Source organism: Thamnophis elegans, chromosome Z, assembly GCF_009769535.1.
Source record: "Thamnophis elegans isolate rThaEle1 chromosome Z, rThaEle1.pri, whole genome shotgun sequence".
In the NCBI taxonomy this organism is placed as follows: Eukaryota; Metazoa; Chordata; class Lepidosauria; order Squamata; family Colubridae; genus Thamnophis; species Thamnophis elegans.
In genome coordinates, this window is record NC_045558.1 from 136,306,839 (window position 1) to 136,322,767 (window position 15,929).

At 38.3% G+C, this 15,929-nt stretch overlaps 1 pseudogene and 1 gene segment (V, D, J or C); both read left to right on the forward strand.

Moving 5' to 3' along the window:
* Positions 1-1,280: 1,280 nt before the first annotated feature.
* Positions 1,281-6,842, forward strand: LOC116521979. The segment is given in 3 exon segments: positions 1,281-1,320; positions 4,384-4,497; positions 6,532-6,842. Coding segments are annotated over 3 exon segments (465 nt in total).
* A 5,850-nt stretch (positions 6,843-12,692) lies between these two features.
* LOC116521980 lies at positions 12,693-13,262 on the forward strand (annotated as a pseudogene).
* The last annotated feature ends 2,667 nt before the right edge of the window (positions 13,263-15,929 follow it).

Below are 15,929 nucleotides of genomic sequence, written 5' to 3' on the forward strand. Positions count from 1 at the left end.
ATGTTGGAAATCTGATTCAGCTGCATTTTCCATCTTTCTTATACTCCAGTGAATCAGTGGCTGCTTTAATTGCTTACAAATATTATCTGCTGATTGCAAAGCTGTAAAACTGCTTCAGCTCTTTTTTCTTTTGTAACAATGACTGTTTAATTTTGTCCAAGCAACTTGTGCATGGATGTTTCCATTGCTGCTTCTTCAATAGAAACTGAACCAATCATACCTTACTCAGCATCCAATCAAACCTTCAAGCTAGTCCAGACAATGAAACCCAATACATATACATCGAAAGTATTTTCATTAAAAAGATACAGTAATAGTCTTTCAACTCTGAATGATTCCCACTACCTCCTTGAAATTTGTGAGACTGATGGAGGAACTTGTAGGAAGTTTTATCATGTCACTGTACTCCCCCAGAGACAGGTTCTTCTGATGTTTACTTTGGTAGTTGCTTTTCAATAAGGCTGCTCTTGAAGAAGATTTTATTCTGCATTGTTTGAGAATTTAGGGGAGATGCACAATTTGACCCTAATAAAACTTCTGTTGTGTTAGTAGCACTAGCTTCTGTTAGAAATTCTGTTCATAGAACCACAGATCAAACAAAGTGAACAGTAAACATGTGCTTTACTGCTTAACTGTTTTAACTGTAGTAGGAAAAAGGCGATCAAACCAGTCAGTTCTACAGGAGATCAACTCTGACATTTCAGAAGGCCAGATCCTGAAGATAAAACTCACATTCTTTAGCCAACTAATGAGAAGGAGATAATCACTGGAGAAGAGCCTAATGCTGGGAAAGATTGAAGACAAAAGAAAAAGGGGACGAGAGAGAATGAGGTGGGTGGATGTAGACAATGAAGTGGCATGAGCTAAAATGGGCTCTGGTGGATAGTAGAGGACTGGAAGGCCTGGATTAACATTTCTAATCTGCATTGTTTGAGAATTTAGGGTGATGCCCAGTTTAACCCTTATAAAACTTCTATTGTATTAGTAGCATTAGCTTCTGTTAGAAATTCTGTTTATATAAACACAGATCAAACAAAGTGTACAGTCAGCATGTGCTTTACTGCTTAACTGTTTTAAGGTAACAGGAAACTGTTCTTAAAACAAAAGGAAATAGAACATATACCATAGATCCAAATTTGTAAACACTGGCATCTACTTCCTGAATACTACTGTATTCAGAATAATAATACTTCAAAGTATTATTTATACTTCAATAATAATACTTCAAAGGCATCAAATCAGGTTACTTACATTACTACATTCTCTCTCATTCTCCCTTAATGCCCATCAGTATTGGCAGTGTGGGCTTGCTCCAGGATGGTATCCGGATTCTAAAATTTCTGTCAAAAACCCAACTTAATGGAACAACACTCCTCAGGAGATCGGAATGGCCCAATTTCATTGGCATTTTAAGAAATAAACATGAAAGACAGAGGGTCCCCATACACTTTTAGTTCTGAGAGTTAAATGAATCTTTTGTTTAATTTTTTAATATCCATTTCAAGATTTAGACTAGGAGTTAAATGATTTTGGATCTCACAATTAATATTGTTCCATCTTGAAAAGGCTCTAAAGTGCCCAACTCTTTAAATTCGGTGGAGACAATTATTAGGATTCCCAGGACCTGAGACAGAGTTCACAGTTGTGAATTTTAATGAATTGGACAAGGTTTGTCCATATGGAATGAGTAAAAATTAATTAATTTCATAAATTAAATTTAAAACTTAATGTTTAATGAAAATGACAAAATATATGAATTTAATATTAGGCATATGCAAGTCATTCCTTAATACCTGTTCCCTCCAGTACATTTATCTAAAGGTGCCATTTACAAGAAAAGGAGTTAGTTGCGTTAACCTTAAGCTGAAATTGTTCACATGCTTTTGCCGTCCCCAAGAAAGGACCACGTCCTTATAATTTGGTGATGATGCAAATCAATTGAATCACTTCATCTCCTTAAAAGCAGTTGTTGAAAACTTACATCTGAAGGGCCAATCATCAGTTAGCCTCAAGGAAAGGCAACATAAGTGTAGATATGATTCTTTGGACTTTCCTCCTGTTCCTTATCCATCTTTCAGGTAGTTCTTCTCTTTTTAAAAAAATTGGAGGTTAAATGTTCCTGTTCAGGTTTTGTCCTGATTCGATGTTGATGTTTTATTTTCAGGCTGCCATGCAGAGGTTCAGTTGGTGGAGACTGGAGGTGGTGTTGTAATCCCTGGAGGTTCCCTTTGTCTAACCTGTAAAGCATCTGGATTCAACTTTACTAATTATGAAATCCACTGGATACGACAGTCTCCAGGAAAAGGACTGGAATGGGTGGCTGGTGTTAGCAAACCACAAGGAACTAGTCAGTGGAGGGAAGATTCAAAATCTCCAGGGACAATTCCCAGACTTCAGCTTATCTCCAGATGAACAATTTGAAGCTTGAAGACTCTGGCTTGTATTATTGTGCAAGGCGCACAGTGAATCCATCTGCTTTCCTCCTTGTACAAATACTCCAGGGGTCCCTTGAGAGGAGAAGCCAAGAGCTGAAATCAGAACCATTCAGCCTCTGTCCCTGGAGGGCATCTGCCAGAAAAGACAACTACTCACCCAGACAAAACAACAAAGCAACCAAAGTGGCAGAGAAAGTAAAGAGGAATGGAAAATGAGCAAGACATTCCAACACTTTCCAGGAAGATTGTGCCCCAGTTTTGCATTTCCCATTCCAGTCCTTTTTCTGCAATCTTCCAGAGTTCTGTGTGAACCTCAATTCCCACATATTTTTCATTAATTGTTTTGTTAAATGTTTCATGAAATGGGATTTCTTATCATGCTGCTTTTCCCAAATATATATATATATATATATATATATATATATATATATTAATTTTTAGAAAGCTCTGCTAATTACAATAAAGTAATCACCTTTAGGCATACACTGTGAATTCTGGCTCTCTTTTCGAAATCTAAAGTAAATGTAAAGATTCCCCTCGCACATATGTGCTAGTTGTTCCTGACTATAGGGCATGGTGCTAACCTCCGTTTCAAATGCAAAGAGCCAAAACAGTCTGAAGATGTTTCTGTGGTCATGTGGCCTGCATGACTAAAGTCCAAAGGTGCATGGCATGCTGTTACCTTCCCACCAAAGCTGGTTCCCATTTTTCTATTTGCATTTTTACATGCTTTCAAACTGCTAGGTTCCAGGAACAGGGACAAGTAACGAGAGCTCACTCCATTATGTGGCACTAGGGATTCGGACAGCCAAGCTGCCAACCTCTGATTGGCAAGCTCAGCATCTTAGCCACTCAACTACTGTGTCCCTCTATTTTTGAAATCTACACATATCCCCAAAAAATCAGCTAAAATACCAGAATCATGCACGTCTGTGAATGCTCCAAAACTGGATTTTTTAAAGAAGAGATTGGAAAGCCATTGGTTTGAAATGGTGCAGGGATCCCATGCAAAAACCATTCCTTTTGCAACTGAAATCTCTCCAGAGAATCACAAAAAGAGTTCTCTATATTTTGGAGTAAAAAAAAAAAAACTGGGGCAGAGTAGGGGTGAAATGAATATGCCGAACCTATTGATCCTGTTATTATTCCATATTATCATGGTTTCAACATCATTCACTTATTGGTTTGTAAATAGTTTGATGTGGTTTCCTGCAGGTTCGTCTTCTTCCAGGACCAGAGGACATCTCAAAATATCTTCCCTTTCCTCTTCAGGGATTCCTTTTAGAAAGATTCCTGGGATTATTTCCATGAGAAATCTAATTTTTCATTAAATGTTTTAAATTGTATGGAATTTGCTCAACTGCTATTTTCCCAAGTTAAGTTCTGTTTCGAGGAGACCTGCTAGACACAGCATAGTATCTGTGAGAAAAAATGACACCATTTGGAGCAATGGATTTGATTAACAATACTAGGATTCTCTTATCGATAACTGAATAGAATGGTTGAAAAATTCTGTCCAGTCATGTGGTTGCCTCTACTTATGGCAGCACTATCTAACAACCAAAATTCCAGAACATAAGTTGAGGACTGCTTGCATCTATATGCATCTTACTCTATATCATCATCTATTCTCAACTAAATTTCAGTACACTTCTGAACTTCATCTAATATTTATACAGCTCTCAGCAGGTTTTATGCAAAGCCAAAAAGACTTTCACTTCCTATTTAAACTCTTCTTCTTCAGGTTCAACTCAAGGTGAAAATCTCATTCCTTTTTCACAATGAGACCCCACTTCTTAATTCTCATCATACTGGCTTCCTTCTCTAGAGGTTTGTAATTTGGACCATATTAAGTTTTTTTTTCCTAGCACTGAAGGTAATTTTACATCTTTACTATGGCTCTTACTTTCTAACCATCATCCAATTGTGCTTTGTCTTTTCTCATTAGGTAGCCTCTCCCAGTTAGCTCTGACCCAGTCAGATGCAGCACTGAAGAAACCAGGAGAATCCCATAAATTGAATTGTGCTGTCACAGGATTCAACATTAACAGCTACTGGATGGGTTGGATCAGACAGAAACCTGGCCAAGGACTGCAATGGCTTGTTCACTATTATGATTCTGTTAGCAAGTATTATTCCCCAACAATCCAAGGACGTTTTACTGCCTCCAAGGACAGTTCCAACTTCTATCTGCAAATGAACAACCTAAAAGCCGAAGACACAGCTGTCTATAACTGTGCAAGACACACAGTGAAATAGATCTTAAGGGATCTCATGCAAAAACCTTTCCTTTCACTGCTGAAATGTCTCTGAAGGGGACAGCAGAGAATTACAAAATGAGTTGTGTAATCATTTGGAACAGAATCACTGAGGCAGAGAAGAGACGGAAATGAAAAGGCAAAAGAAAAATACGACGAAAGATATTATTACTCCACACTTAATGTGGTTGACCATCTTTCACTCATTGGCTTCTAACCATTTTTCTGTGGTTTCCCGCAGGTTCTTCTTCCAGGACCAAATGACATCTCAAAACATGCAACTTTCCCTCTTCAGAGATTCATTTCAGAAAGATTCCTGGGATTTCTTCCACGAGAAGCCATATTCTTCAGTAAAACTTTTGAATTGGATGGAATCTCCTCTCCTGTTATTTTCCCCAAATAAAGTTCTGTTTTGAGAAGACAAAGAAGGTTCTTGTAAGAAGTTTTATCATGTGACTGTTCTCCCCTAGACTCAGATTCTTCTGAATGATGTTCTGGTAGTGAGTCATCACAGGGGCTACTCTTGAAGGCGATTTCTAATCTGAATTGTTTGAGAGTTTAGAGGGATATGCAATTGGCCATAATAAAACATCTAATGTGTTAATTTCACTAGCTTCTGTTATAAATTCTGTTTATAGTATCACAGATCAAACAAAGTGCACAGTTACCATGTGCTTTACTCCTTAACTGCTTTAACTGTAACTTAGATCAAAAGAACATAGAGTATATACCATAGATCCAAACTTGAAAACACTGCCGTCTACTAACTGAATACTACTATATTTGTTACACCAAAATACTTAGTATAACATACAAGAAACGTTGTAGGTCTGAATGTAAATGCTCTAACCAGGGATATTTCTAAGAAGAGATTGGACAGCCATTGGTTTGAAATGGTACAGGATCCCATGCAAAAACCTTTCCTTTTGCCACTGAAATGTCTCCAGACAATGACAAAATGAGAGTTCTCTATATTCTGGAATAAAAATTACTGGGGCAAAGTAGGGATGAAATGAATATGCCAAATCAATAGATCATATTATTACTCCCTATTGTCATGGTTTCAACATCATTCACTTATTGGTTTCTAACTAGTTTGCTGTGGTTTCCTGCAGATTCGTCTTCTTCAGGGCCAGAGGACATATCAAAATGTCTTCCTTTTCCTCTTCAGGGATTCATTGCAGAAAGATTTGTGTGATTATTTCCATGAGGATACATACTTTTCATTAGATGTTTTGAATTGTATGGAATTTGCTCTCCTCCTATTTTCCCAAGTCAAGTTCTGTTTTGAAAAGACCACAGCAAAGTATCAGGGGGGGAAAAAAATCCCCCATTTGGACCAATACATTTGCTTAAAAAACTAAAGATTCTCATATCAATCACTAAAAAGAATGGTTGAAGATTTGTGTCCAGTCATGTGGTTTCCTCTACTTATGGCAGCACTATCTAACAACCGAAATTCCAGAGCATAAGTTGAGGACTGCTTGCATCTAGATGACATCTCATATATCATCATCTATTCTCAAGTAAATTTCACTACACTTCTGGACTTCATCTAATATTTATACAGCTCCCAGCAGGTTTTATGCAAAGCCAACAAGACTTTCACTTCCTATTTAAACTCTCCTTCTTCAGGTTCAACTCAAGGTGCAAATCTTATTCCTTTTTCACAATGACACCCCACTTGTTAATTCTCATCATACTGGCCTCCTTCTGTAGAGGTTTGTAATTTGGATCATAACAAGTTTTTTTTCCTAGCACTGAAGGGAATTTTACATCTTTACTATGGCTCTTACTTTCTAACCCTCATCCAATTGTGCTTTGTCTTTTCTCATTAGGTGGCCTCTCCCAGGTAGCGTTGACCCAGTCAGATGCAGCGCTGAAGAAACCAGGAGAATCCCATAAATTGACTTGTGCTGTCACAGGATTCAATGTTAACAGCTACTGGATGGGTTGGTTCAGACAGAAACCTAGCCAAGGACTGGAATGGCTTGTTTTCTACTACATATCTAGTAGCAACAATTATTCCCCAACAATCCAAGGACGTTTTACTGCCTCCAAGGACAGTTCCAACTTCTATTTGCAAATGAACAACCTAAAAGCCGAAGACACAGCTGTCTATTACTGTGCAAGATACACAGTGAAATAGATCTTAAGGGATATCATGCATAAACCTTTCCTTTCGCTACTAAAATGTCTCAATAGAGGACATGCAAGAACAGCAAAATAAGCTTTGTAACCATCTGGAACAAAATCACTCGGGCAAGGAAGAGATGAAAATGAAAATGCATAACAAAAATACCACTGAAGAAACTTTTGCTCCAGAGTTAATGTGGCTGAACAAGTTTCACTCATTGGTTTCTAATTATTTTGCTGTGGTTTCTCATATGTTCTTCTTCCAAGGCTAAATGCCATCTCAAAATGTCCTCCCCTTTCTCTTCAGGGATTCATTTCACAAAATTCCAGTGATTTCTTCCACAAGAAGCCATATTCTTCATAAAATATTTTGAATTCTATGAAATTTCCTCCCCCCCCCCTGTTTTTCCTCAAATCAAGTTTTCTTTTGAAAAGATCTGCTAAATACAACAACTGTAAATCAAATGTAATGAGCGTAAATTCCACCTCTGATTTTGAATGTTAAAAAAAGAGCAGCTGAAATTATAGAATGTTGGAAGTCTGATTCAGCTGCATTTCCCATCTTTCTTATACTCCAGTGAATCAGTAGCTGCTTGAATTGCTTACAAATATTATCTGCTCATTGCAAAGCTGTAAAACTGCTTCAGCTCTTTTTTTCTTTTGTAACAATGACTGTTTAATTTTGTCAAAGCAAGCTGTTCACTCATGTTTCCATTGCTGCTTCTACAATAGAAACTGAACCAATCATACCTTACTCAGCATCCAGTCAAACCTTCAAGCTAGTCCAGACAAGGAAACCCAATACATATAGATCAAAAGTATTTTCATGAAAAAGATACAGTAATAGTCTGTCAACTCTGAATGCTTCCCTCTCCCTCCTTGAAATTTGTGAGAATGAGGGAGGGTCTTGTAAGAAGTTTTATCATATGACTGTTCTCCCCCAGAGTCAGGTTCTTATGATGTTTACTTTGCTTGTGGCTTCTCAACAGGGCTGCTCTTGAAGAAGATTTTAATCTGCATTGTTTGAGAATTTAGGGGGATGCACAATTTGACCCTAATAAAACTTCTGCTGCATTAGTAGCACTAGCTTCTGTTAGAAATTCTGTTCATAAAACCACAGATCAAGCAAAGTGTACAGTCAACATGTGCTTTACTGCTTAACTGTTTTAACTGTAACAGGAAAAAGGCGATCAAACCAGTCAGTCCTACAGAGATCAACTCTAACTCCATTTCAGAAGGCCAGATCCTGAAGATGAAACTCAAATACTTTGGCCAACTAATGAGAAGGAAGAAATAACTGGAGAAGAGCCTAATGCTGGGAAACGATGGAGGGCAAAGGAAAAAGGGGACAAGAGAGAATGAGGTGGGTGGATGGAGTCAATGAATGAGGTGGCTGGTTGGAGTCAATGAAGTGGTATGAGCTAAAATGGACTCTGGTGGATGGTAGAGGACTGGAAGGCCTGGAGGAACATATCTAATCTGCATTGTTTGAGAATTTAGGGGGATGCACAGTTAAACCCTTATAAAACTTCTGTTGTATTAGTAGCATTAGCTTCTGTTAGAAATTCTGTTCATAGGACCACAAATCAAACAACGTGTACAGTCAACATCAATGACGTGCGGTGAGGTTTATGGCTGGTGAGGCACTAACATCATTAGAATCAGATTTACAAACATAAAAATCTTACAAATTATCTTATCCAATATTAGATTGGCAGCAGTTAACGGGTCATGTTTAAAGTCTCATATCAGCACTTCTTACACATAGTGTAACACAAAAAAAAAAACACAATTAATTGAAAAAAAATTGAAGTTGTTATGGGTCTTATCTTTACTTATGAATGAAGTCCATCCGCTGCTCCTTCTGAACAAAATCATCTCTAACTTGTTGGTAGAATTTTTCATTGTCTTCTTTTAGTTTTAAAAGTTTCTCTGTCTCAATAGCGTTCATGGCCAGGGAAGAAAGTCATCCTTGATGTCATCATGCTCTGTGGCTGTCACTTACTCTGCTGAGTCACAGGAAGAATGAGCGCCCTCTACTATGAGACAAGAGAACTGCGTGCCTCACCTAGTCTGACTTTTTAGGCGTTTTATGATCGCTCAGCACAAAAAACACGTTCCACACACAGTTGTTGACAAAAAACACTCCATTTTATATTATATACATCAGCTAAACTATTAAAAGCGACATACAGAGAGACAGCAATACGGTCTCATTACAGATCATGTAAAGCAGTTAAGCAGAGTCATTCACGGTGAGGCAGCAGCTAGCTCAGCCTCACCTCAGCTCTCTCCTGACTAGTTGAAGGGTAAATGTGAAAATTCTGCAATTTTAATACCAAATAATGTAAAACTGGTGAAGTTAAATGGAAAATAACTTTATGGTACAGATCAGTAGATAAATACAAACATTTAATTTATTTTTTTCCTTTTACATTTTTTTTTCTTTTCATGATGAGAGGTGAGACTGTGCCTCCCTTGCCTCACCTGACTGTATGTCACTAGTCACCATGTGCTTTACTGCTTAACTGTTTTAACTGTAACAGGAAACTGTCCTTAAAACAAAAGAAAATAGAATATATACCATAGATCCAGACTTGTAAACACTGCCATCTACTGTGTGAATATTACTGTATTTGTGACAAAAAAAATACTTCAAAGTGCCAGTTATTACCTATAAAGCCATAGGATCAGGTTACTTACATTACTTTATTCTCTCTCATTGTCCCTTAATGGCCACCAGAACTGGCAGTGTAGGCTTTCTTCAGGATGGTATCCAGATTCTAAAATTTGTGTCAAAAACCCAACTTAAAGGAAGAACACTCCCCAGGAGATCGGAATGACACTAAATTTATTGGCACTTTAAGAAATAAACATGAAAGCCAGAATGTCCCCAAAAACGTTTGGTTCTGAGAGTTAAATGAATCTGTTGCTTAATTGTTTAATTACCATTTCAAGATTTAGACTAGGAGTTGAATGATTTTGGATCTCACAATTTATATTGTTTCATCTTGAAAAGGCTGAAAGGTGCACAAGTCTTTAAATTTGGTTGAGACAACTACAGTATTAGGATTCCCAGGGCCTGAGACAGATTTCACAGTTGTGAATTTTAATGAAATGTTAAGATTATCTGCAAGAATTGGACAAGGTTTGTCCATGTGGAATGAGTTAAAATTAATTTCTCCAATTAAATTAAAAACTTCATGGTGTTATAATGAAAATGACAAAATATATGAATTTAATATTAGGCATATGTAAGTCATTCTTTAATACCTGTTCCCTCCAGTACATTTATCTAAAGGTGCCATTTACAAGAAAAGGAGTTAGTTGTGTTGACCTTAAGCTGAAACTGTTCACATGCTTTTGCAGTCCCCATGAAAGGACCACGTCCTTATAATTTGGAGATGATGCAAATTAATTCAATCGCTTCATCTCCTTAAAAGCAGTTGTTGAAAACTTACATCTGCAGAGCCAATCACCAGTTAGCCTCAAGGAAAGGCAACATAAGTGGAGCTATGCTTCTTTGGACTTTCCTCCTGTTCCTTATTCATCTTTCAGGTAGATCTTCTCTCATAACAAAAAGTAGGAGGTTGAATGTTCCAGTTCAGGTTTTGTCCTGATTTGATGTTGATGTTTGATTTTCAGGCTGCCATGCAGAGGTTCAGTTGGTGGAGACTGGAGGGGGTCTTGTAATCTCTGGAGGTTCCCTTCGCCTAACCTTTAAAGCATCTGGATTCACCTTTACCAGCTACGGCATCAACTGGATCCGACAGTCTCCAGGAAAATGACTGGAGTGGGTGGCAGAAGTTAGCCAACCATAAGGAACTAGTCAATGGTATAACTCCAGAGTGGAGGGTAGATTCACCATCTCAAGGGACAATTCCCAGACTTCAGCTTATCTCCAGATGAGCAATTTGAAGCTTGAAGACTCTGCCTTGTATTATTGTGCAAGGCGCACATTGAATCCATCTGCTTTCCTCCTTGTATAAATACTCCAGGGGTCCCTTGAGAGGAGAAGCCAAGAGCAGAAAGCAGAACCATTCAGCCTCTATCCCTGGAGGGCATCTGCCAGAAAGGACCAATTCTCATTCACACAAAAAAACAAACCAACCATAGTGGTAGAGAAAGTAAACAGGAATGGAAAATGAGCATGGAATTCCCACAATTTTCAGGAGGATTATGCCCCCAGATTTGCATGCAACATTCGAGCCTCATTTTTGCAATCTCCCAGAATCCTGTGTGAACTTCATTTCCCACATATTTTTAATTGTTTTGTTAAATGTTTCATGAAATGAAAATCTCCTCCTGCTTTTCCCAAACAAATTTTTAGTTTGGGAAGATCTGCTAATTACAATAAAGAATTACCTTTTGATGGCAAATCTAGATGTCAAATCTAGACAGCATGCTAAAAAGCACAGACATCACCGTGCCAACAAATGTCCCTGTAGTCAATGCTATGGTTTTCTCAGTTTCAATGTCTGGCTGTGAAAGTTGGACCATAAGACCATAAGTTGGACCATAAGACCATAAGAAACGCTGAGCACCAAAGAATTGAGGCCTTTGAACAAGGGGCTGGAGAAGACTCCTGTGAGTCCTTGGACATCAAGACGATCCAACTGGTCAGTCTCAGAGGAGCTCAACCATGACTGCTCTTTAGAAGGTCAAATCCTGAAGTTGAAACTCAAATACTTTCTCCACCTAATGAGAAGGAAGGACTCACAGGAGAAGAGCCTAATGCTGAGAATTACTGAGGAAGAAAAAGAAGGGGAAGACAGAGAATGAGGTGGCTGGATAGAGTAACTGTAGCAGTAGGCATGAGTTTAAATGGACTCCATTGGATGGTAGGGGACAGGAAGGCCGGGAGGAATATTATTCATGGAGTCGTGATGGGTCAGGCATGACTTCACAACTAATAACAACAACAGCAATCATCTTTAAATGGGCACGATGAATTCTCACTAGCTTTTAGGAAATATTCCAACCCCACTACCCAAAAAATAAGTTAATTTCCAGAATCTTGAAGGTCTGATTGTCAATGCTCTAACATGGAAAGTTTTTAAGAAGAGATTGGACAGCCATTGGTTTGAAATGTTGCAGGGTTTCCATGCAAAAACCTTTCCTTTTGCCACTGAAATGTCTCCAGAGAATCACAAAATGAGAGTTCTATTTATTCTGGAATAAAAATCATTTAGGCAGAGAAGGGATGAAATGAATATGCCAAATCAATAGATCCTATTATTACTCCCTATTGTCATGGTTTCAACATCATTCACTTATTGGTTTCTAACTAGTTTGCTATGGTCTCCTGCAGATTCGTCTTCTTTCAGGGCCAGAGGACATATAAAAATGTCTTCCTTTTCCTCTTCAGGGATTCATTTCAGAAAGATTCCTGTGATTATTTCCATGAGGAGACATACTTTTCATTAGAGGTTTTGAATTGTATGGAATTTGCTCTCCTCCTATTTTCCCAAGTCAAGTTCTGTTTGAGAAGATCTGCTAGACACAACAAAGTATCAATGAAAAAAAAAATCCTCCCATTTGAAGCAATGCATTTGCTTAAAAATCTAAAGATTCTGATATCAATCACTAAAAAGAATGGTTGAAGATTTGCATCCAGTCATGTGGTTGCCTCTACCTATGGCAGCACTGAGTAACAACCAAAATTCCAGAGCATAAGTTGAGGACTGCTTGCATCTATATGCATCTCACTGTATATCATCATCAATTCTCAACTAAATTTCAGTACACTTCTGGACCTCATCTAATATTTATACAGCTCCCAGCAGGTTTTATGCAAAGCCAACAAGACTTTCACTTCCTATTTAAACTCTTCTTCAGGTTCAACTCAAAGTGCCAATCTCATTCCTATTTCACAATGACACCCCACTTCTTAATTCTCATCATACTGGCTTCCTTCTCTAGAGGTTTGTAATTTGGACCATATTAAGTTTTTTTTTTCTAGCACTGAAGGGAATTTTACATCTTTATTATGGCTCTTACTTTCTAACTATCATCCAATTGTGCTTTGTCTTTTCTCATTAGGTGGCCTCTCCCAGATTGTCCTGACCCAGTCAGATGCAGCACTGAGGAAACCAGGAGAATCCATAAAATGAGTTGTGCTGTCACAGGATTCAATGTTAACAGCTACTGCATGAATTGGATCAGACAGAAGCCTGGCCAAGGACTGGAATGGCTTCTTTCCTACTACACTTCTAGTAGCAACAATTATTCACCAACAATCCAAGGACGGTTCACCGCCTCCAAGGAGAGTTCCAACTTCTATCTGCAAATGAACAACCTAAAAGCCGAAGACACAGCTGTCTATTACTGTGCAAGATACACGGTGAAATGGATCTTAAGGGATCTCATGCAAAAACCCTTCCTTTCACTATTGAAATGTCTCTGTAGGGGACAGCAGAGACCTACAAAATAAGTTATGTAACCATCTGGAACAAAATCACTGGGGCAGAGAAGAGATTAAAATGAAAATGCAAAACAAAAATACCACTGAAGAAATTATTGCTCCACAGTTTGTGTGGTTGAACAAGTTTCACTCATTGGTTTCTAATTATTTTGCTGTGGTTTCTCAAATGTTCTTCTTCCAGGGCTAAATGACATCTCAAAATGTCCTCGTTTTCTCTTCAGGAATTCATTTCAGAAAGATTCCATGGATTTCCTCCACAAGAAGCCATATTCTTCATAAAATATTTTGAATTCTATGAAATTTCCTTCCCCCCTGTTTTCCCCCAAATCAAGTTTTATTTTGAGAAGATCTGCTAGATACAACGAAGTGTAAATGAGAGATAAGCAGCATGAATTCCACCTCTCATTTGGAATGTTAAAAAAAGAGAAGCTGAAAGTATAGAATGTTGGAAGTCTGATTCAGCTGCATTTTCCATCTTTCTTATACTCCAGTGAATCAGTAGCTGCTTGAATTGCTTACAAATATTATCTGCTGATTGAAAATCTGCAAAATTGCTTCAGCTCTCCTTTGCTTTCTAACAATGACTTTTGTAACAATGACTGTTTAATTTTGTCAAAGCAAGCTGTTCACTGATGTTTCCATTTTCTGCTTCTTAATTAGAAACTGAACCAATCATACCTTACTCAGCATCCAGTCAAACCGTCAAGCTAGTCCAGACAAGGAAACCTAGGAGGAGAAGCCAAGAGCAGAAAGCGCAACCATTCAGCCTCTGTCCCTGGAGGCTATCTGCCAGAAAGGGCCAATTCTCATCCACACAAAACAATAAAGTAACCATAGTGGCAGAGAAAGTAAAGAAGAATGGAAAATGAGAAAGACATTCCCACACTTCTCAGGAGGATTGTGCCCCCAGATGTTCACGCCCCATTCGAGCCTCATTTTTGCAATCTCCCAGAATCCAGTGTGAACTTCATTTCCCACATATTTTTAACTATGTTTTTTTGTTAAATGTTTCATGAAATGAAAATCTCCTCCTGCTTTTCTGAAATAAATTTTATTTTGGGGAAGATTTGCTATTTACAAAAAGTATCACCTTTAGATGCCAAATCTAGTTGGCAAATCTAGACAGTATACTAAATAACAGAGACATCGCCCTGCCAACAAAAGTGTGTATAGTCAAGTGTTCTGACCCCCCTTGTCCTACACCAAAACATGCCAAGACAAAGATACTGCAAGGATTTATTAACACACAGACAAGACCTTGGCAGCAATCCAGCACAGTCCAGGCCTTGGCAGCAATCCAGCACAGATGGCAGCAATCCAGTACAGACTAATCTTGGCAGCAATCCAGCCTCCCAAGCTAGCCACGAAAGTTCTCCAACTTTAGTGAAGACGTTGACTCCTGCAAAGGGGCGTGTGCCTATTAGCTCTTCATTGCTGGGCATCCAGGAACAACTCCCTTGGCTCCTCCCCACTGCTCCAATGCATGACGTCTGGATAACACTCCCTTGTCTTTTCCTCACTAGTCCAAGGCTCAGGGTGCCTCCTGGTGGCCAGCCAGCCTCTCTGTGCCCTGCTCGGAGTCGGAACCCTGTTGAGGGTCCTCCACATCATCCAGAGCCGACTCATAAGGCCCCTTGCTGTTGGAGTCTGGTGGCAGCTCCAACGGCCCCTGCTGGGCCACAACAGTCAAGGCTATGGTTTTCCTGGCTGCAATGTAGAAGGCTATGAGCCAAGAATTGATGCCTGGGACATTTTTCATTAAATGTTTTGAATTGTTTGAAATTTGCTCTCCTGCTATTTTCCCAAATCAAGTGCTGTTTCGAGAAGATGACAGCAAAATATCTGTGAAAAAAAAATGTCCCCATTTGGAGCAATGGGTTTACATAACAAGCCAAAGATACACTGATGGAACACTGAAAAGAATGGTTGAACATTTGTGTCCAGTCATGTGATTGCCTGTACTTATGGCAGCACTGACTAACAACCAAAATTCCAGGGCATAGGTCGAGGACTGCTTGCATCCAGACATACGCTATCATTGTCTATTCTCAACTAAATTTCACTACACTTCTGGACCTCATCTAATATTTATACAGCTCCCAGCAGGTTTTATGCAAAGCCAACAAGACTTTCACTTCCTATTTAAACTCTCCTTCTCATTCTTCAGGTTCAACTCAAGGTGCAAAACTCATTCCTTTTTCACAATGACACCCCACTTGTTAATTTTTTTTAATTAATTTTTTTTAAATTTTTAATTTAAAACAAGTACAACATCTTTCTTTACATGCTATAGGAAGTGTGTCAGTCGGTCACAAATAAACTTTCGTGCATCTCCTCCACAGTCAACAAACATAACTCATGTTAACTCGAGCATTTTAACTCAAATATTCATACATATCACCATCATCATATATCCATTTTCATTTGACTGTAATTATTATTTAAAAATATTAGTAAGAATAATAATCTTAAACAATACATGCCCACACCAGTGGGAAAATAAAAAATAAAAAAAAAAGACAAAAAGAACAAAAGACAAGGCAGGGAAGAAAAAACAAAACAAAAAACAAAAACAAAATAAAAGAACACAGGTATATATTATATAAAAAAAAGTATATCAGCTGGTTACAACATGTTTTGGTGCATCTCTTCCATTAATTCATATTAATTCAAATA